The 24,176-nt window shown below is 33.4% G+C and overlaps 1 protein-coding gene across 5 annotated transcripts in view; it reads left to right on the forward strand.

Moving 5' to 3' along the window:
* Positions 1–24,176, forward strand: part of NBEA (neurobeachin) — a 673,234-nt gene that overhangs the window by 228,338 nt on the left and 420,720 nt on the right. For all 5 annotated transcript variants that reach the window (XM_049646794.1, XM_049646795.1, XM_049646797.1 and 2 more), the window contains 3 exons: positions 4,033–4,201; positions 5,637–5,732; positions 22,517–22,955. In XM_049646794.1, the coding sequence (XP_049502751.1) occupies positions 4,033–4,201; positions 5,637–5,732; positions 22,517–22,955 (704 nt within the window). The remainder of the gene's footprint in view (positions 1–4,032; positions 4,202–5,636; positions 5,733–22,516; positions 22,956–24,176) is intronic.

Consider the following 24,176-nt stretch of genomic DNA (forward strand, 5'->3'; position numbering starts at 1 on the left):
TTTAAATTTTTGTTATTTATTTTGAGAGAGAGAGAGAGAGAGAGAACAGGGGAGGGGTGGAGAGAGAGGGAGACAGAGAATCCCAAGCTCAGAGCCCAGTGTGGGACTCGAACACATGAATTGTGAGATCATAACCTGAGCCAAAATCAAGAGTCAGACACTTAACTGATTGAGTCACCCAGGCAAATAAAAAAAATTTAAGTAATAATATCTAGCATTGCAAGGGTACATTGAAACATGCTGTGTCATGTATCACTGGTAGACATTTAGATTGGATAAACGTTCTGAATAGTTCTCTTCCATCACCAGGAGCTAAAACTCTTACAAATATTGATGCCCTGTGACCCATTGGTTCTACCGAGAAGTTATCTGACTTCATGTGCTCATCAAAGATGCCTACAGGAAAATTGGCAACAACACAAATATCTAACAATAGAGTTTCAGCTTAATAGGTCATAGTATTTTCATTCATTGGGAGGCTATGCAACCATTGAAATCATATTTTTGAGGAAAATTTAATACATAGAAAAATGGCCATGATATATTTTAAGGGAAAGCAGCAGTATACAAAAGTACTTATATTACATAAATACTGCATTTTTTATGTTGAGTGTATGTACATGTACTTGTGCACCTTTAAAAATAAAAGACTAGAAAAAACATACCAAGTGCTGCTAATGATTATCTCCAGTTCTTATTTTATACTTTATTCTTTTATACTTTTTCTGTGTTTTCAAAAGTTCTAGAATAAAACTATATTTCTTTGTAATTAATAAATAATAAAATATTTTTTAATGGAGTTAAAATGAATGATAGCATAAAAACCATGATGTACGAGTCTCCCAATAATCTGGACTCTAATCCAGACTTGGAAAAAAATCACTAACAGGTTAGTCACTTAGACATGAGAATTATCCTGAAACAATATGCTGTGGAAAGAATGTTTTTCTCATGGAGAACGATTAAAATGGAGCAAATTCTCATCTCTCAGAGGCACGTTCAGACCTAACATACAAGGGGTTTATGTTAAGGGCGACATTGTGTTTAAGTTGTTAGTAAGTTCTGCATTAGGTTATTGTGGTAGATTGTGATAATTTTCTCTAAAACTGCTAGATGTTAAATATGTCAGATAACCCAGCAGTGGTGCCTAGCTTTTTCTTCCTGAAGGACGGGAATTAAGCGTTTCCAGATGTACCTTCCAAACATCATCAAGGTAATATAACTTGTGTTTGTTAAGTTTATAATGTGTTTCAGACACTTAATATAAATCCTAAACTTTCATTTAAGGACTAAAAGAAAGTTAAGACTCAGAAGCATTAAGACCACACAGGTAGTATGAGGTAGTCAGAACCCTAAGGTAGAGCTCTCCAAAACATTCTCTGTTTCATCACCATATTTTTATTTATTTGTCTATTTATTTACTTATCTATTTATTTATCTATTTATTAAGTTTTTATTTAAATTCCAGTTAGTTAACGTACAGTGTAATATTAGTTTCTGGTGGACAGTATAGTAATTCAACACTTTAATACATCACCTGGTGCTCATCACAAGTGCCCTCCTTAATCCCTGTCACTTATTGGAAGTGTTTGACAATTGATATATTTTAGGCTCAATTGTAGATATAATGCCAAGAATTCTACTTGACTTTTGACATTTTTGTGAATCAGTAGTCATTTTTAGTTGCCTTAATTTCAAAAACAAATGAGGCCAAAAATTAGGTTTTTAAGGAAAAGTATGTAGATTATATATATGCATGTAATATGTAATAGATGTGAATTTATCTTGCTCTTGTCTGTTTTCCATGATGAAGACATTGCTGACTTAAACTCACATAAACTGTTCAAATCTAGGTAAAAGTGCCATGTGGCAAAATTTGCTATGTGGTAAGAAAATAATTAGACTTTAAAAATCAATTTTGTTTTCAGTGTTTGCCAATAAGCTAAAATTTGAAAGGAAATTCATTACGCTTCTCTGTCTCTCTCTCTCTCTCTCTCTCTCTCTCTCTCAAGCCTAGATTATACTAGGCCACTTATATACAAATTATATAAACTGAAGTAATTTTAATCCTTTAAAGTTGAATTAGATAGTTTTAGCATCCTGGTTGAAGCATTAAAATTTTTAAAGGATTTCAGAGTTAATTATGTTACTAATTCAGGATTGAATAGTGGAGAGACCGATTTCTTAAGCAGATGGGAGAAACATAAGAGTTTATGTCTTCATAATAATAACATATGTAGGAAAGGCAATTGATTTGTATAAAAATTGAGTTACTCTCCAGATGTTTAGCCTCTATGTCTGTTGTGCTTGGTTTTTAAAGACAGAACTGGGAATAAGCAGCACAATTGGTTTGCAGATCTGGATTTGAAAAGAAAAGGCAACTGTTTTCATGCCGTACATATGGGAGATTTTCACTTGGCTAAGACAACACTTCACAGTATCTGTTGTTTGCAACTCCCCAACTTTGTAGTTGACATGCATTCATTCCACACATGCCTTTTAATTGCCTGGTACTGAGTTTCCAAGTGGTGGGAATGTATCCTAGAATATTATAGTTCATCACAGCTTGAGCTGTGTTTGAATTCATTCCTGGTCAGTATCCTCACTGATCTGATTGCACTTCAGTGTCCTTTACAATACTGTTTAAGTATTTGATTTTGCCCGTTCCCTATGTATTTATTCCATCAGCATTATAATCACAGGGTATGTATTTCACACACTTTATAAGAAATTATATCTCTAGAAAAGTTGTCACTCACAGAATATGAAATACTAAATTCATAATATTTCAGAACAAATTTAATCTGTTTGCGTCGTTTTCTCTGTTAGCAGTGCCAATTCCATTTCAAAGTATTATTAGTAAATATGTCTTGTTTGCTTTCTTTTCTGACAAATGCCCATAAATTCTGAATCTTGTTGGCATTGGTGCTTAAATGGATTAATAAATATTAAGTGCCTTTAATGGAGTTGCTAGACTTTAATGCATGTTTGCTTTCCTTATTTGTATCATACTATTTCTTACCTGCTATCTGTGGGCCACAGTAATCACTGGCAGTTTTGGTTTGAAGTGTTAGTTTTACTAGCTTAGAAAAAAGGCTTTATAACCATTTACATTTGATTCCTTAGATATAGTCTAATTTGAAAGTGGTATTAGAGGTTATAATTTTTGCCCTATGAGATATTTACCTAGGCCTTCAAGGTTCTGGGTAGCTCTTTATATTTCACAAAGCAACTTGTAGAGTTATCTTCTCTACTAGACTGCAGTCTGCTTTTTTAAATCTATTGTCTATGTATCTTAACTTGACCCATTGTTTTCTGACCTTTTACCAATTTGTTGCAGTCCTCTTTAAAAACTCCCATTTTGTCATTGAGTTTTTGAAGTTCAGAGCCTCAAATATTGGCAGTTTTTTAGAAGTCATTTTTTTTCTAGTGCAAAATAGTGGATTGTCACTTTTTTAAAGTTTATTTATGCAGTCAAAGGTTGCATTAGCTTTTCTTAAGCTGCCATATCATACTTCTAACTCATATGGAGCTGGTATAAGTCCACATTTTCTGTTCCTCCACTGTTTATATTTCCCCTGTTTTGTACTCATATACTCTCCTAAGGTAGGATTGTACATGCATCTCAATTATAATTTATTCTATTCATTTTTTTTTAAGTTATAACATTTGGAACTGTTGATTTTTATCCAGATATTTTTCTTTCTAACCTTATACTTTCTGTATATTTTATAAGTGTACATACTCTGTTATAGAAGTAATGGATAGTAAAGTTTTGTGGCATATTCAGCAAAATTTTAAAATTCTTATTTTTTAAATTAAATTTCAACCTATAATTCAGATGATATATTCCTGGAGTTTTGTATTTATACTTAAATGATACTAATTACATAATAATATATGTTTAGAAGTTTTAATAAAAATTAAATGTCATATTTTGCCTCCATAAAGAAAACGAAATAGGAGTAGTTTCTTACACTCTAATAATTTTTAAAAAATTGAATGTCAGAACTGCCTTCTCCTTTCACACAGGATGATAGCAAGCAGGCACAGTTCTTAGCTCTAGCTGTTGTTTACTTCATTTCGGTTCTGATGGTTTCCAAGTACCGTGACATATTAGAACCCCAGCGAGAGACTACAAGAACTGGAAGCCAACCAGGTAGAAACATCAGACAAGAAATAAATTCGCCAACAAGTACAGGTACTATTTTTTTTTTAATTATTTGAATTTTTGTCATCATTTATCTCTTTTTGTTTCATTTTTACTTCCAGATATAAACTAGTCCTACTTATAAAATCCCATCACACATTTATAAGTAGGTGGTGTATAAATGCCAATTTCATTTTCCTTAATTCTGCAAAAATGTGTGGATTTCCATATTAACTGATTCTCATTTTGCCAGTGCAGTTTGGTTTTAGTGTTTTCCACCTATTAATACAAACCATTTACTACTTAATATGCATATAACTGATATATTTTTAATGTATTACTTTTTAACTATTATGAACATGAAAGTAGGAGATCCTTATAAAGACCTTGAATAAGCCAAAATTTAAATCTTTAGAGCCAAATTTAAAGATAGCTTCTCTCTCTCTCTCTCTCTCTCTCTCTCTCTTTCTCTCATTCTCTCTTTCTTTTGCTGTGTATAGTTACTTAAGGATATACATTTTTATCAGAAATTCATAGTAAGCAAACATATATTCTAAACTTTATACCAAAGTTGTTTCAACTAAAATCAAAGACTTACAGACAACAAGGAACCATCTTGGGTCATATTGTCTTTATTATTTGGCAAAGATGCTTATGGTGTGGGAGTTCTTGCTTTATCAGCTTTGCCTACTCTGCTTAAAAATGATAAACTAACATTTTAATATCATGGGGTGCCTTCTGTCAGCTGCATTTCCTTCCCTGTATTTATATCAAGGTTGTTTCTTGGTTGTTTGCAGTGTATCCTTAGTAACCTAGTGTTTATTTCATGTACCACTGGATTAATTTGTAGTTGAGATTGTCTTTCCTAAATAAATGCGTATGATATATAAAGAAAATGGATATTTTACAAAGTGAGTAGAAATTAGTGGTCAAATCTCTGCATCTTGTTTTCCATGAGCATATCATATCTCCTTTTACCTTGACATTGTGGAAATATGGATTATGTTTTAGCTATTATACTTTATTTTTGCATGCTAAATTTACTTTGAATACATAAACATGGCGCTATTTCATTGCAGTATACTTTTAACTTTATTCTTCAAATTAAACATTATCCTACCATTCCGTTTTCTGTCTTTTGACCATTTAAAACACTAAGACATTATGTTAACCAATTTTTTCTTCATTTTTAATGCATCCATGTCAGCTTTATATGTATAAAACAAGCAATATTTTAGTCAGTCTTCCAGTTCTGATTTTGTGTGTGTGTGTCTTTCTGTATGTTGCCAAAATTACTCTACTTAACAAGTGTATGATTTCTCCTTTCTCTTAATATGTAACCTCTTTCCTTCCCCCAGAGATGCAGTCTTTATTTCTAGTACTGTTTGCATGTTGCAGTAATTCAGAGTTGTCATGGATCTCCAGTGGACCATGTTGCAGGTTGTCACATGCTGGCTCAAATTTGATTCCATGATTTTCTCTACAGTTGTGGTCATACCATCTATCCCTCATCCAAGTTTGAACCATGGATTCCTTGCCAAGTTAATTCCCGAGCAGAGCTTTGCCCACTCATTTTACAAAGGTAATACTGACCTCATCTCCTGACCTGTTTGGGTATTCGTGTTTCATTAATTGTTATACAATAAATATCCATAATGTAATTGTTTACAAATAAGTATACACCTCAGGTTTCATGGAGATATGATATGTTGTGTTTATATTTGGCTATTGGGAGCAAAATATAATTTGTGTATTTGTATTTCATCACATTTCTTTAAAATATCATCTGCAAATTAAGGATACTTAACTATATATATAATAATATTCACGGTGGTGCCATTGTCTGGAGTATGCAGAAAGTCATACCTTAGTAGAGGGACTAATTAGCCCTAAAATGAAGGCTACTCTAGTCTCAAAAGAAAAAAAACGCTGAAAAACAAGACTTGAAAGCATCAAATTGATCTAGAGTTACTTAGCTTTCTATCAGAACAAAGTTCCACTTTTCTTTGAAGAAATACAAAATAATTCTTCAACAAACAACATAAAATTCAATGTTAAGCATTCCATAAAAAATTCTGAACATGTAAAGAAGCAGGAAAATATAATACATAAGCAAGAGAAAAAAAATCATTCCATAGAAACAGATTCAGAAAGGGCAGAGATGGCAGAATAAGCAGATAAAAACATTCAAACAGGTATTATAAGTATGTTCAACATGTTTGTCAGTCTAAAAGGAATAGTGAATGTCATGAGAAAAAATAGAAGATTTTTTTTTTTAAAGGAGAAGTTGGAAGTTTTAAAGGTAAAAAATAAAATAGCTGATGTGATGTCTCTGGGTAACATTAACATGGGATTACTCTCTGCAGAACCAAGAACTGTGGTAAACCAAATTCGGCTCCCTGCCCCACCCAAGATTTTCCCATGCGTAATTCCACGCATAATTCCTGGGACGGTGAATATGACGCATTTTGTTCCTGTGACCATGTTGTATTACATAGCACAATTGTTTTTAACAGACAGTGATTATCCATATAGTCCTGACCTAATGACATGAGCCCCATAAAGACAGAAAAGGAAGTCAGAACGACTCAGTTTAAGAGTGATTTGACTTGAGGGAAGTCCTTTATTGCTGAGATGAGGGTGACTACAGTTCAAAGACCTGAGATGACTTTGTAGGACCTTAGGAGCACTACCTGGCTGACAGTCAGCAAGTAAGTGGGGGACTTGAGCCTACAGCAACAAAGAACTGAATTCTGCCAATAACTTGAGTGAGTTTAAAGAGGACCTCGAGCTCCAGATGATACCCTAGTTCAATATATACTATACATTGTCTAATAATATGGAAGACCAACTTGTAGAACAAATAAAGCAGTGAAGAATTTTTTGTTACAACATGATGAATGCACAGAATTATTTTTATAAATGTGCAACCTGTGAACATCATGATGAAATAAAGGAAAAATTCTTTCTTTTCATCTTTATTGCTTACAAACATCTAGCTATGAACTAAGAAGAATTAGATTAAATTAGATTAGATTAAAAGTCTGGAGTTTGTTTTGTATAGAAATGTATTTACAAAGGTTTAGATGTAGTGACTGGAGGCTATTCTGGAATAGTTATCCACATTAAGAGCCTACATCAGAATATCAATGCACAGTTTTCTTTATCAAGGATACTTTCTTGTGAAAACAATATTAGTTGAATGGCACAGTGTTCTTAGCGGCATAATAAAATTTTGAATAATTTTAAGACTGATGTGATAAATTTGCTATTTTCTTCACTATGTGATAATATGGAAGCTGATCATAAGTAACTGTTATTGAATGCTGTGGTACAATGCATCTTAAAAGGAAAAGTTCTATTGATGATGTTGGAACTACAAATTCAACTCTTGGTGTTTTTACAGGATAAGAAAGCAGCCTGAGTCCACTCTTAAAAGACTAGTGGGACTGGCTGCATTGTCAGACCTGTAAAACACTTTTAAGGAGTTCAGTACTTACAAAATGGGGGATGATTGCAATATGTTTTTTAAGTAGAGAAAAGATCAAAGGGCAAAAAGTTAGAATCTTGGAAGTATACAGTTTCATGACATTTTTAATTATTTAATAATTATTATTTAATATGATTATCAATGAAAGTATCTTAGTCTTCAAGGATGATCTTGATTTTGCTCATCCTTGAAAATCTATCTCCTAACACATTATGTATATGATAGAATATTTTGTGTTTAATTTTCCACCAGAAAAAGATTTGTACATAAGAGACTCATGGAACTGGGATCCATTTCTTTTATTGAAATATAATTTATTATTGATTATAACACAAGATAAGTTACTGGATTTGGGTGGGCATTGATGAGAATTGAGAGTATATTTTGAAAAAATAGCATTTCTAGTTTCATTTTGGATGAAAGTTTAAGATGAGTATCCTGAGCTCTCTGACTTTTCATTCCATGAATATACCTTTGTGACACTACTTTCTGTACTCTGTGTGATATTAAAATAAAACAAAAACAGGGTAGCTGTGTGTTATTCCCATGAATAATTCCCATTATTGCCAGTTCAGCTTGGATTAGATAAATTAACAAGCAAAAGCTCAGTGTCACATTATCAACTTTAAATATTTATATTCCCAGTATTTATATTAAACATATTTATATAGGCATCTCTTTTGGGGAATCACTCTTTTACTTAAAACTTTTTCATTTGTTTATGATGTGTGATGGAAAAAAGTCACAAGTATAATAACATTTATTTGTATCGATCACCTATACATACACTTTCAGTGAACAACATGGACAGTTTATTATTTTCTTTTTCCCAATGTTATCTTTGTTCTGATTAAATTGAAGTTCATATTTTGTCTATGGAGTCAAATAAAAAGATTTGAGCTTTTATTTTGTGTACTTAATTTTTAAAATTATTTTTAATTCATTTTCAAATGTCAATGATGGTTTTAAAAAAAGGTAAATTTTCACAGATAGTTTGAGAAGTACTGATCTGGACTACTCTTCAACTCCAACACACTTCACTTTCTTCTTTCAGCTCATTATTGAGCCTTTTAAAATATTCTGAACTAGCTCTTTCTGGCCCCCCCTCTCTTTTTTTCAATCTTTGATATTCCCTTAGTTCAAAGTCTTACCCCTTATTGGAGCATGGCCATGGTTTCTTCATTGGACTCCTGTAGTCATTTAGTCTATTACTGATGACAATAAAAAAATAAAACTAATGTATATAATAAAGTAATGAAATATAATTTATATTTACTATACATTCCTATAATAAATATTTTCTAATGTATAGGAAGTATAATAAAGCAGTTTTTCTTTCTAAAAATTTTAAAGGCATCCTATAATTTAAGAGACAAAGTTAAAATGTTTTAACTTGTAGTGGAACACTGCTTTAGTTCTAATTTACCTGGATTCTACAATTGTCTCTAAAGTAGTTTCTTCATCTCTTACTGATCTTTATTCTATTTTTACAATTTTGCTGCAATTTGTTTTAAAATGTAAATGATACAGTTCCTTGCTTTCTTTTTCTTTTTTTTTTTTTTCACTTAAAATTTTCTGGTGGCATTTAGGGTAAAAATACGGGCTTTGGATAGTGATATGACTGCTGATTATCTTTCCAAGTTTATCTCATGTTATTCTTCCATTTTCTCACTATGCTACTATAATCAAACTATCTTTTCATTCCTTAATAATTACAACCATTTTCCTGACTCTTTGTATTTTTGTATCTTTGTATTTTGGTTCTGGTGTTTGGCTCTGTCTTTTCCCTATTTCTTGCATCCTTGGTGCGTGTTCATCTGTCAGGTGTCTCCCTAAACATGTCCCCCTCATTGATGCCGTACCTGACTGCTGTACCTGAATAGTTTCCTCCCCATGACCAACCTGTTCTCTACCACTACATCCTCTTTATTTCCCTTTTTGCACTTACACAATTTATTTCTTTGTTTAGTTGTTTATTGGAATGTGTACTTCAAGAGAGCAGTCCCTGACACATAGCATGGCACTTGGAAGTAAATATAGAGGAAGTTTTTGTTTAGTAGATGAGTAAGCCAGTGAGAAAGCTAAACAGTTTTTTAAAATTTTGATATTGATGATAGCCATAAAATGTATTTCATTATTAAGCATGCTAAAAACAGAGGCAAAAAACTTTTATTGATAACTTGGCCTAGAAGATTAAGAAGCTTTATATTACTCATTTCACTATAGGATTAATAAGAATAAATTTAATATTTAGGTGAACTTATAAATAAATCTATTAGTTTTCCTCTAACAGTTCATTATGAGGGCAAGAATTAACACCAGAAACAAAATAGTTAAGATAAGGTAGTACTGGTGAAAGAACAGGCATATGGCATGAATGATCTATAAATATGCTGGAATTTGTATGAATGTTTCTTATGGTATAAATATATTGCATATAGTATCATATGTTATAAATACAACTTTCCTAATCAAATAGAAAAAGAAATATCATTTGGCAAATGGTATTGAGGTTACCAAATTGGCAACTATTTGAAAAAAATTAATTTATATCCTTATCTCATTTATTATGCCAGATAAACTTCACATGCACTAAACTTAAAGGTAAAAATGAAACTGAAAATAATTAAAGAAAATTAAAGTTAATATTTGTGTAAAAAACGTGTCTTAAATTATAACATCAGAAACTAAAGTTCAAAGTGAAAGATACGACTAAATAAAAGTTTTGTATATCTGCATGTCGAAAATGTTGACAAAATTTAAATCAAATACAAACAGAATTTTATATGATAAAAGTTAATAACTTTAATGATTAAAAAGCTTTTATAGATCAACTAAAAGAATGTATCACACTAAGGGAAACATATAGAAAACATCAAACAGTTAACAAAAGAAAATTAAATTATACTACAGATAAGAACAATTTAAATCTAATAATCAAATAAAAATATATTAACAAAAATATTAACAAAAATTTTCAAATTTGGCATAATTTGCAAATTTGGCAAAATTCTGAAGGGTTAAAATGCAAATATGTGCACAAAACAGCACAAAAATGTTTATAATACAACAATTTATATACAAATATTTTATGACTTAGTTTTTATTTATTGTATGTTTGGAAATAAAGTTAATCTTTATTAAATAAGTTGTTACATTCGTATCAAACAACAAAGGGTTTCAGTGTTATAAATTTGTTATTTTCTCTTGCTTTTGGAGTCATTGTTAATGTATCCATTGTAATCCATTATGTGGATGCATTATAATTTATTTTATAAGTAATCTAATGCACTTTCATTATAATATTCATAGAATATTTATTGTATACTGATGTTGCATAATATATCTTTCATTTATTTACAGGTAAAAATCATGCCCTGTATTCCTAGCAAATATTTCTTAAAAACATCAACTCTGAAATAAATGTGTTTTCAGCATTAGTAAAGGTACCAACAAAAGCCTTCCTCTCCTCTTTCTTTTCTTTCATCCTCTAATTTAACCTTTCTTTCAGTTTACTTTTTTTTTTTTTACTTTTTTCTAATGTTTATATTTATTTTTGCAACAGAGACAGAGCATGAGTGGGGGAGAGGCAGAGAAAGAGGGAGACACAGAATCTGAAGCAAGCTCCAGGATCTGTGCTGTCAGCACAGAGCCCGGCGTGGCGCCCGAACCCACGAACCGTTGAGACCATAACCTGAGCCGAAGTCGGGCGCGTAACCAACTGAGCCACCCAGGCGCCCCTATTCTATGAATTTTTTGATGGAGTCTTTAGGATTTTCTATATACAGTATGTCATCTGCGGATATTGACAGATTTACTTCTTCCTTTCCAATTTGGATGCCTTTTATGTCTTTTTCTTGCCTAATTATTCAGGCTAGGACTTCCCAATACTCTGATGAATAGTGATGAGAATGGGCATCTTTATCCTATTCCTGATCTTAGGAGGAAAGCTTTTAGCTTTTCACCATTGATGATGGTAGCTACAGGATTGTCATATATGGTCTCTATAATGTGGAAGCCTCTATACCCACTTTGTTGAGAGCTTTTATAACAAATGGATGTTAAATTTTGTCAGATGCTTTCCCTGCATCTATTGAGATGATCGTGTGATTTTCACCTTTCTTTTTGTTAAAGTGGTTTATCACATTGACTGATTTGCAGATGTGGAACCATCCTTGTATCCCTGAAATAAATTCCACTTGATCATGGTATATGATCCTTTTAATGTATTGTTGAATTTTATTTGCTAATGTTTTGTTGAGGGTTTTTGTATTTATGTTTGGTAGGAATATCAACCTATAATTTTCTTCTCTTGTTTGGTTTTAGTATCAGGGTAATGCTGGCCTCAGTAAAATGAGTTTGGAAGAGCTCCCTCCTCTTCTGTTTTTTGGAAGAGTTTGAGAAGGATTGTTGCTAATTCTTCCGTTAATGCTTGGTGAAGCCATCTGGTACTGGACTGTTGTTTGTTGGTAGTCTATTCAGATTATAGAGCTCTTCATAATTTAGTCTTGGTAGATTGTACATCATAAGAATTTGTCCTTTTCCTCCAGGCTGCCTAATTTGTTGGCATAATATTATTTGTAGTAGTCTATGATCCTTTGTCTTTCTGTGATATCAGTTGTAACAGCTCCTCTTTAGCATTTGTGATTTTATTTATTTGAGTACTCTCTCTTTTTTCCTTAATAAGACTAGCTAAAGGTTTGTCAATTTTCTTTACTTTTCAAAGAACCAGCTTTTAGTTTCATTGATTTTCTGTATAGTCTTTTCACTATTTTATTTATTTCTGCTCCAATCTTCATTATTTCTTTTTTTCTGCTAACCTGGGCTTTGTTTATTCTTCTTTTTCTATACCTTTTTTACAGCTTGAGGTATAAAGTTAGGTTGTTTATTTGAGACTTTTCTTCTTTCTTGAGGTAGGCATCTGGTCTAATGTAGTGTTTAAGGCTGATGTTTCCTTATCAATTTTCTGTCTGGATAATCTACCCATTGATGTAAGTGAGTATTAAAATCTCCTTCTGTGATTATCTTGCTATTTCTTCTTTAGGTATGTTAATATTTGCTTTTTATATTTAGATGTTACTATGTTGGATGCATGTTTACAAATGTCTATCCTTTTGTTGAATTGACCTCATGTAATTGCCATCTTTGTTTCTTATTACAGTCTTTATTATTTTTTGTATATATACATGTAGATATACGTGTGTGTGTGTGTGTGTGTGTGTGTGTGTGTGTGTGTGTATAAAGTATAGCTACTTCACCTTTCTTTTGGTATGGAATATCTTTTTCCATCCCTTCACTTTTATTCTCTGCATGTCCTGACATCTAAAGGTAGTCTCTAGCAGGCAGCAGATATGATTGGTCCTGTTTTTTGGATTTTGTTTGTTTGTTATTCAGTCTCTCTACATCTTTTGATTGGAGAGTTTAGTTTACACATGTCTGGTGCCCTGATTTTTATGGCTGCCTCCCAAGGGAAACCTCTTGACCACCTGATTCTGAAGGCCAGAGGAGATTGTGTTCTTGGTGTTATGGAACTGTAATAATCTGTGTCACCCAGGAAGGAGCCTATGCCTCAGTCTGGCATCCCAATTTTTACAATTTGCTGCCAGGGGGCAACTGTATATTGCCTGACTCTGGCAACTTACCCTTGTGAGTCTAACAGGGTTGTAACCAATGGGGACAAAGTTCTAAAACAGCTACCACCCACAGGGTACATCTAGAGGCAGCAGACCCAGGGACTCTGTCTTTCTAAGAAGGCTTATTAGCTAATCATCATGACTACGCCCTGAGGAGCAGGCTTCTAATTAAACATGCATCTGGGGGCTGACTATAATCATTTCCAGTCTCTGGTGCCCTAGTTTTTTTGCAGTGCCACCCAGGGAAGCCCCTTGATCACCCAGCTCTTGTGGATAGGGAACTTTCATTCCTGGGTCCCACAGGACTCTACCAGTCTGAGAGACAGTTCTTGGCGGGCTGCTACCCCGGGTACTACACAGACAGCAAACTGAGGCACACCCTCCAGTCTTTCTGTGAAGGAGACCTCTTGAGACCTTTTGGCTTACTTATCCTGGAGCTTGGCCTTCGGCATGTATCTAGTGGCCTATGGAGTTTATCCCAAGGAATGTAGGCTATGGATGCCACCTTGATGCTTTCCTTCTCCCTTGCTTCAGCATGCTAGTATCTCTCAGAAAAAAAAAGTGTGTGCACTCGTCCCAGTCCCTGGTTTTTATAATTGCCACCCAGCAGATGCTGCCAGATAATCTGTCTCTCATGGCCAGTGGGGCTTACACTGTTGGTTCCAAAGGACCATATAGATTTTCATACTTTAAAGAGCTGCTGCCTGAGGGTCTGTCATCTAATTAACCTGAATCTGGGTCCTCCTGTTAGGGATACTGGCAGATCTAAGCCCATGTCAACCACTGGGAGCTATTAAAATATAATAGGCTGCTTGGACAAGTGCTGAGGTTTGAGAGACTACAGAGAGCCAGGGCTCTTTGAGTGGAATGGCAAGATATCTCCTATAGGAGCCCACTCTTTCAAGCCTGGGAGAGGTGGTTGTTTCATCTAATGCATAGAAACCAAGACAGAGAGGGAAGCAAAATGAAAAAAAACAGAGGAATATGTTCCAAATCAAAGAAAAAGTTAAACCTCAGAAACAATGAAATATAGATAAGTTAATTTACCTGATAAAGAGTTAAAAATAATGGTTATAAAGATGCTCATTGAACTGGGAAGAAGAATATGTGAAGACAGTAAGAACTTCAACAAAGAGATGGGAAAAATGAAGAAAAACCAATTAGAAGTTATAGAGCTGAAAAAAAAAATAAGTGAAAAATTAGATTGGTTCAACAGATTAGATGAAGCAAAAGAAAAGTCAACTCAAAGAGAAAGTAATAGAACTAATAGAATCTGAACAGCAAAACATTAAAAAACAAAAACAAACAAAATAAAACAAAAACAGTGAACAGGGCACCTGGGTGGCTCAGTCAGTTAAGTGTGCGACTTTGGCTCAGGTCATAATCTCATGGTTTTTGAGTTCAAGCCCTGTGTTGCACTCTGTGCTGACAGCTCAGAGCCTGGAGCCTGCTTTGGATTCTGTCTCTCTCTCTCTCTCTCTGCCACTTCCCCACTTGTGCTGTCTCTATCTCTCATAAATAAGTAAAACTTAAAAAAAAATTAAAAGTGAAGATAGTTAAAAAAAAAAAAAGTGAAGATAGTTTGAGGTTCTTAGTGGACATCAAAACACACTAACATTTACATTATAGGTATTCCAGAAGGAGAAGAGAGAACGAAATCTTATTTGAAGAAGTAATGGCTGAAAACTTCCCTAACCTGGGGAAGGGAAAATATATCTAGATGTATTAATTTTGAGATGTCTGTGGAAATCTTCTAAGTCTTTGGAAAGCTGAATCAAGGAAGGAGAGTAAAGATGACAGACTGACAAGTTTCTTAATCCTTACGGCCTACTTAAGATCTATGTTTTTCAAGTGAAACCCCTGCAATTCTGAAAGCAGAATTATTTTTTTCCAAGACAACATGGAAAGCTAGTAGGTTGTAGAGGCAGAATTGGAACTTTGATCGGTTTGATTGCATTACCATGATCTTTCAATTATGACATACTCCCTTCAGAAAGGAGGGAGAAATAACCAAAGCATCTTAAGGGCTAGAAATATAAGGGGACATGGGTTGAGAAGTTGTTCTCTTAGGTTAAGAGATATTGCTCTGTAAATAGAGAGGCCAGAGCTAGGAAAGGTGGACAGAAGTTGAAGATGAAGGGTACCTGGATGGCTCAGTCGGTTAAGCATCCAACTCTTGATTTCACCTTATGTATTGAACTCAAAAGTTCGTGGGATTGAGCCCTGCATGGAGCCCAACAGGGGTCAACAGAGAGCCTGCTTGGGATTCTGTCTCTCCTCTCTCTGCCTCTACCCTCCCCCCCCCCCCACTTTGTCTCTCTCAAAATAAATAAAGAAGTTGAAGATGCATAAAGAGAATAACTGATAGATGGCTTGGCTCTATATTTTCTTTTGGGATATGGTGATGATGATGGTAATGATCATTAACAGTAAAATCAATAATGGCAGCAGCAAGGTACAAAAGTTTATGGTAAGGTTACTCCATGCCAGGTGCTATTCATAAATTATGTTCTTTAGTCATCACAACAATATAATATATAATGTGTACTTTATAATGTATGTACTATCATTATGCCAATTTTACAGATAAAAGAATGAAGCTTAGAAAGCTTAAATGGTTCCTCAGATATCACAAAGCTAGTAAGGGGTAAATAAGTCTTCACTGAAAGGCAAACAGACTTAATTTCAAAGCCTGAACTCTTAATCATGTATAAGTTGCAAATGTGGTTTATCTGATAGATATTAACAGAATTACACTATATTTGGTTGTTTCTGTTTTTCTGCAGCTGAAGACGTTCTTGGCATATATGTTGGCATTTATTATTAGTGCCAATGGTTGCCTCCGTAACACTATGGAAATGCATGATGTATTTTAATAGGAAAGTGGTGTTTTTTTTTCCTTTGAAAAGAAGAGTTAAAAGTACAGACACAAAGTAGGGAAAGGAAAAGGAAAATATATGTATATGAGTATAATTGACAATTTATTTACAATGTGCAAATTGGAATTGTAAACATCACTTAGAAGTAGGACTTCTGAAAGAGTGGAGTAAGGACGTCCAAAGAACTGCTCCTCCAAAAAGCAAAGAGAACACTGGGAACAATTGTCAAAATCATCCGTTCCACTTCTCTGGAATTAATCGAAGGCTTGCACCAATTCAGAGAGTGCTAATTGAAGAAAAACTCCAAAATTTTTATGAGAATAGTGAGCTTTTTGGTGATTTATCTTGCCCTGTTGCCCTCCAGTTTTTGTCAGCTCTGTGATAGCCTTGAAAATCAGCATCCAGACAACTGTCGTAGCTGTGAAAACCAGCAGCCTAGTAGCACTGGAAGGAGGCTAGTTATGTTGGGAGTTTTCAGGAAGTCCCATCCTGGAGCACTATACTATCTGGCAGCTCCCTGGTAAAGCTCCGATGAGCTTGTCACTATTTAACCTGATTACAGCTTGCTCAATGAGAAAAGCCCTAGATATTTTTTGAAATAATCAGCAGCATTTTTTTTTTTTTGTAATATAGCAAGTGCTCAAGGTGGCAGTACTAGTTGGGAAAATAAGAACCTTACCAAAAAGCTTAAAAGGAAGTCCTGAAAATGAGATATTCTTACTCTGGGGCCTGTATTCAGGTCCAGGAAAGACCTGAGAAGGCCCCAGTCACTCACCTCTGGCTAACCTTGAAGGCTCTGTGCAAGCAAGAAATGAAGACCAAGGGAGAGTTTAAAATAGAATTGTTGGAAGCATGCCCTACCACACACCCAAAGCTTCTGGCAAAGAGCAGAAGACATACTGGTGCAAGATATTTAAGGCACTCTCTGTCTAATCATTACTAGATCACTAAGCTAACTGAACAGAAATATAGAATATAGATTTTATGAAATCTGTTCAGGCAAGTCAACAAACAGAACAGTGATCCCTATAGGAAGGGTCTTATTTTCAAGATTTCCACATTAAATTATTGAACATATTCAGTTTTCAACAAAAAATTTTTGAAACTTGTAAAGAAAAAGGAAAGCATGGCAAATACACAGGGGAAAAAAGCAGTCCATAGAATTGCCTTTGAGGAAGACTTGATGTTGGACTGATTAGACAAATCTTTTAAACCAGCCATTATACATATGCAATTAAAGGAACACTTATCTAAAGAATTAGAAGTATGAAGGTGATGTCTCACCAAAGGAAGACATCAATAAATATTATAGGAAAGAAATAAATAGCAGATCTTAAGTTGTAAATTGTAATAACTAAAATAAAAATTCATTAGAGGGGTTCAGCAGAAGATTTAGGTTGGCAGAGGAAAGAATCAGCATACTTGAAGACAGGACAATTTCTGTTCTCTCACATTGAGGAACAGAATGAGGAGCAGAATGAAGAAAGGTTGGAGGGCCTCAGATACCTGTGAGACACCATCAAGTGAAGCAACATACAATTAATGGGAGTCTTAGAGGAGAGGGGAGGAGACAGAAATAGGAAGAAAAAAATTTAAAGAAATAATGGCCTGAAAATTTTCCAAATTTGATGAAAATCAGTAGTATGCACAAAGAGCTTAATGCACTCCCAAGTAAGATAAACTCAAACAGATCGATACATCACTGTCAAAACATCAGTTAGAAGTATCTTCCTGGCTCCTGTTTCTTTGGAACTATAATTTTGCCTGTTATGGGTATATTCATTGGTAATATGGATTCTTAAAGTTGTATTCTTATACGATTAGTGTAACAAACCAAAAATTGAATCACATATAAAGAATTGCAAAAAATTACTTAATGCCTTGCAGTCTTTTTTTGTGTAAAATGAATAATAATGATTTTTAAATCTCTGTATATAGCTGGCCTTTTTCTTCCTTGGAGTTTAGGTTAATTTTTGCATAACTTGGCATTTCGGGATTTAATATGAACAAAATGTACAACGTAGTTATATGCAGTTTTTTTATGTTTTATGTTAAATTACTCTAATGTGATTTAGTTTGCTTTGAGCAAACAATGTTAATATAATTTTTAGTGCTACACTAACAAGGAGCTGTGTCTTCCTTTCATGTTATTTCTCTTTTTTTAAGTTGGTTTATTTTGGACAGAGAGTGTTAGCAGGGAGGAGGGAAGGGAGAGAGAGAAAGGAAAGAGAGAGAGAATGAGAATCCCAAGCAGGCTCTGTACTGTCAACAGAGAGTGTTAGCAGGGGAGGAGGGAAGGGAGAGAGAGAAAGGAAAGAGAGAGAGAGAGAGAATGAGAATCCCAAGCAGGCTCTGTACTGTCAGCCCAGGGCTGGGACATGGGGCTCAAACTCACAAAACAGATGATGACCTGAGTTGAAACCAAGAGTTGGACACTTAACTAAGTTACCCAGGTGCCTCTCATGTTGTTTCTTTATTTAAGTAGTTTGGAAAATAGCCATTTGAATAACTTAATAGGGCAGACATATTGAAACACTTTATAAATGGCTCTAAAATGAAATTTTTGGAGAAAAGAATGTGATAATTGAGGTCCCCATATTAGAAATCATGTCATTTGCTGAAGTTAACCCTATATGTTTCCTAAAATTCATTAGGTTCAATGGAAAACAGTAAGTAAAAGAGGCATCTGGCATCCAACCACCCATTTCAGATAAGGTTAAGAACACTCAGGCCAATCATACTTCTTGTTTGGTGTACTAACGTGGCCTCTTGCTGCAGAGACTGATAAAGAATAATTGAAAAATTACAAGTCTACTGTCATTGATCTAACCGGCGGAGATGCAATCTTTTGTACTTTCTCTGTTGTTCATGCTTAACATCCTATTGAAGTCACTTGGGTTAAATCCTCAAAGTACTTTGGTTTCCCAGAGAAGCATTCTAGAAATGCATAAGCTATCTAAGTAGAAGTTGATGTTATCAACTAAGAGCATGCTCTGTAAAAGATGTTAATGCATAATTGGAAATTAAAATAGGCTTTTTCACTACTAATCTGTTTTTTATTTGTACTTACTATTATAAAATTTTCCATTAGTGTTTATGCTACATAATTTGATGACAAAGTATGCTTTATACAGTTTATTTATTTTAATGGAATTCTTATTGAAATATCAAAATTACTGCTTCATTTTTAAACCATTAGTTTATCAGACACAGTAAAAAAATTATTACTGTGTAAATATTTTGGTGAGTCATTTGAAAATATTTAAATATTCAATTTTTTAAATGTTTACTTATCTTTAAGGGAGAGATCTCAAGTGGGGGAGGGGCAGAAAGAGAGGGTGACAGAGGATCTGAAGTGGGCTCCATGCTGACATCAGCAAGCTGGATGCAGGGCTTGAACCCACAAACCCTGAGATCATGACCTGAGCTGAAGTTGGATGCTCAACTGACTGAGCCACCCAGGCACCTCTCAATATTCAGTTTTAGTAAACTTAACTGTGTTTTGTAATGGAGAGGTCAACATTTATATTTGAGTACCAAATATCTATTTAGTGAGTTATAGATTTTCATTGTGCCTTGAGAGTCAGTTCAACAGAAAGGCAAAAATTGCATAGTTGGTGGAAAAATCTTTTAAATGATATCTTGTGGACACTAAGTCTAAGACTTTATCTACTTACATATTTTGTTTGTAGCAAAATGCTTGTATTTCAAGTTCATATAACTTGAGAAGTTTACATTTTTGTGTAGCTCTTAATATAAAACACACCATAAATAAAGGTACTGAGACATCACATTATGATAAACTCAGACTCTAAGCTAAACCTATAAAGTAGGTAAATTCAAACTAAGAACTAGACTTGACTATCTGCCTTTTGAGAATTAAATTCTGGAAGAAGCTCATGCTGGTAACCATGCCACTGTGATTTATTGTTAATGTTAGAGTTCTTATTTTGTTTCTGCATTTACATTTTCTGTCCTGTTGCCATAGAGACTTCACTACTACTATTTAATTTTCTGATTTTTCTGCCACAATTGTTTTCACTGCCAAATATATAATCTATAGATGCAAATGTGAATTAAATAAATTCAGTAGTACATCTAATAGTAACTTCCTTAGCAGTTGTTTTCTCATTTTTTATTCCTAGGTTTTTTTCATGAAGTTTTAAAGTTTCAATTATCATTTTAGTTTGAGTAATCCCAAAATATATGGCTATATTTCTTTTTACCTAACGGGTATAAATATTTCAGAGATTCTGTATTCAGTGGATTTAAATATTTATTAAATTTCTGAACGAATTTGCTAATCCTTTGCTTCCTTCCTCACTTAGTGACATTCTCCATTCTTCTTTTTCTTAAACTAGGTATTCCAGAAGCATCTTTGTTCTCTCCCTTCTTTCTTATTCTCAATGCTATTATTCTGATTTAAGTCTTAATTTTCTGTCACAGAGTTTTATTAAAAAAAGATGCCAAACTCTAACCTTACTTCTTACCTTTTCCTTCTCCAGTGCTTTGCCAATAGTATTATTAAAATTATATTTCTTCTCAAAATTTTCATGTAGTTATCTTAAATTTTTAGTCTTGTAACAAAAAAGAGTAGGTCTACACTGTTTTTCATGTTGGTCATCCAGTTTTTGAATATTATTGTCATGTTCGACTGATTAATCTTTTCTTCTTTAAATTCGGACTCCTTTGACCAAACAAATAAACCTATTTAATAAATATGAGGGAAACTACAATAAAACACTGAAATGTGAGAGATGTACATTTTTAGGCAATTTAAATGAATATTATATATTAAGTTGAATAACATGAAGATGTTATATTTATAAAGTAATGCACATATCTAATACAATTTGAATAAAAAAGGCATTTTCTTTCTTTTGAAAACTTGACAAAATTATTCTGAAATCTGGAAAAATCAATAAATTCATCTCAGTAAATGTGGATGTCATGATATTAATCTACATTTAAGAAATTAGCAAAAGTAGAGTCTAAGAATTAAGCCCTGTTGCCAGAGAAATCCCTTCACATGTATTTTATCCTTTAGCATGTTTTCTCATTGAACAAATTAGGATCCCTCCCAAAAAGTAGTATCATCAAAACATTTCTATGTGTTTTTACAAGAGACTTCACCAAAGATTTTGTGAGATGTCTTATTGAAATCAAAATAGCCTGTTCCCTGTCGGGCATTCTCCTGATTTTCTGTTCTTAAATAATCTTTCAAAACACAGAAACAAACAACCAAAACAACAAAACTCTAAGGGCAGTTTTATAGAATTTACAGATGTTCATTTTGAAGAGATCTTAGAAATAGTTAGTCTGCCCTTCTTATTTTACAATGAATAAACTTATAAATATAAGTCTGAGTAATACAAGTAGCCAACAATTTACTAAGTATCTACTTTATATGGGAACTGCAAATAATTTACCTATGTATCTTATTTTCTTCTTCAACATGACTTTATTAAGACCTATTATTCCTATTATACCTAGATTATATCAATTTTTCAAGGTCACCATGTAGAATTTAATAACATTTTATTATATGTGGAACTCCATTATATTAACATTTGCATAATGACATTTGATAGGCATTTAATATTTTAGAGATGGGTTTCTATTTTAATTGGTAATATCATATATGTATTTCACACCTGTATATATTTTATCTGCTGTAGTTTTCATAAATTGAAATTTATATTTATTCACAAAAAATGAATATGAGTATTCCAAAATAATTGTTCTTAAAGGCACATATAGGCTAAATTCTTGAGGAGCATTATTTTCTTACTAAAGTATTTATCCTTTTGAAATTATTATTTGGCATACTTTTTGCTATTGACTTCAGAATTTTGGTATAATATGTGTGTGATTTTAAATATAATTTAAAAATAATATCTTCAATTGGTTTAAATATTCCAGTTAGATATTATATTATTGGTTATTGAAGTGCAAAAAGGTATACAATGACTTCATATTTTTAAAGATAACATTAGGGAAGTATAAGAATGTCTTGTCTCATTGGTAGCTAACACTGAAAGGCTGGAGGGGAATTTCATATTATTTATAAGCTGCTATAAGAAATTGTTGTGGGTACTATTTCTCTGTGCTTTTAAAGAAATCAATTTTGAAATGCCAAGTGGCTTATAAAAGAAACAGGGTTCTGCTATGCTTCTTGAACAAAATGACAGGTGTACATGGATGATATGTTTTAATCCAGTAGTTGTTATGCACCTCCATTTAGCAGATTTTTTGTCTCTCACAGGCTTTATATTCTTTATTCTAATATGTGAGAATATTTTATTAAATATGCTGGATTTTCGCTTGTGAAGCTTTTTGTTTAAGCCAGTTTCTTTTATTACAGAAACACCTGCTACATTTCCAGACACTATAAAGGAAAAAGAAACACCAACCCCTGGTGAAGATATTCAGCTAGAAAGTTCTATTCCACATACAGATTCGGGAATCGGAGAGGAGCAAGTGGCTAGCATCCTGAATGGGGCAGAATTAGAGCCCGGCACAGGCCCTGATGCCATGAGTGAGCTGTTATCCACTTTGTCATCAGAAGTGAAAAAATCACAGGAAAGCTTAACGGAGAACCCCGGTGAACTGTTGAAACCTGCACCATCCATATCTAGCATTAGTCAAACCAAAGGCATCAATGTCAAGGAAATACTGAAAAGTCTTGTGGCTGCCCCAGTCGAAATTGCAGAATGTGGCCCTGAACCTATCCCATATCCAGATCCAGCATTGAAGAGAGAAGCGCAAGCTATTCTTCCCATGCAGTTTCATTCCTTTGACAGGTAGGTACTTAACTGATTATTCACAGGATTCTAAATAAGGAAGGAATTCTAAATAAGGACTTTATTAATTGAAAACTATTAGGACGATCTTGAAAACCTTATATTTAGTAATGTAAATTCTGACTGTAAAGAATATCAAAGCGATAGGCCAACCAGATTGACCTCATACATAGTAAGGCATTTAATAATACATCTCTAAAAAGGAGTTTTAATATGATATGCAGGACAGCGCATTAAATTAGAAATAGGGAGGGGTGCCTGGGTGGCTCACTGGGTTAAACATCCGACTTTGGCTCAGGTCATGGGTTCATGCCCCATGTCCAGCTCTATGCTGACAGCTAGGGGCCTGGAGCCTGCTTCTGATTGATTCTGTGTCTCCCTGTCTCTCTCTGCCCCTCCCCTGCTCACACTCTGTCTCTCTCAAAAATAAATAAATATTTAAAAAAAATTTTTTTAATTGCAAATAGGGAAATCCAGATTCTGATTCCATCATCAAGTGACTACACTGTATTGAGGAAGTGATTTTATCTTTTTGGACTTAATTGTTTCATAGATAAAAGGTGGAAGGGATACGCCATATCTCTCCAAGGTCTAATCTGGCTCTGAAATTCCTTTATCATAGTATTGAAAACTGTAATAATTATTGGAGATTAAATAGCTTCAAGTAATAAAATTCAAATTTGAGTTTTAAATGCAAGTATATGGAAAAAATTTAAAATATTCATTATCACCTTCGTTATGTAATTTTCAGGATAAATGTAACATGGCCCATATATCTACATTCAATCATACAAGGGATTTTTAGTTGGGAACAATGAATTTTTTTTCTGTTCCACTATATATGCCATTAAAATGATAGTTCACAAGCAGGATAAAACATTTTAGAACCAAAGAATTTGTTGATGTAATTTATCCTACTATTTAATAACTCATGCAGTATTAGAAAAATATTTTAGAATGGTCATAATTACTAAGAATAGTATTTAAATTTGATACTGGGACTGATGCATATTTACATATCAGCATATAAACTAAAGAATGTGTTTACCATCTGAATTAAATTGTTTTTGATGTTAAAAACACTCCTCCCCCCCCCCCAAATCTATATATGTGTGTGAGATGATTGGTAAACAATTGTTTTTTGTTTTAGAAAAGATCAAGTTAGGAAATCAAATGTTTCTTAAACTGGAATGTCAGAAATAAATATATAGTCAAAATATA

The sequence above is a fragment of the Panthera uncia genome, assembly GCF_023721935.1.
Source record: "Panthera uncia isolate 11264 chromosome A1 unlocalized genomic scaffold, Puncia_PCG_1.0 HiC_scaffold_16, whole genome shotgun sequence".
NCBI lineage: Eukaryota > Metazoa > Chordata > Mammalia > Carnivora > Felidae > Panthera > Panthera uncia.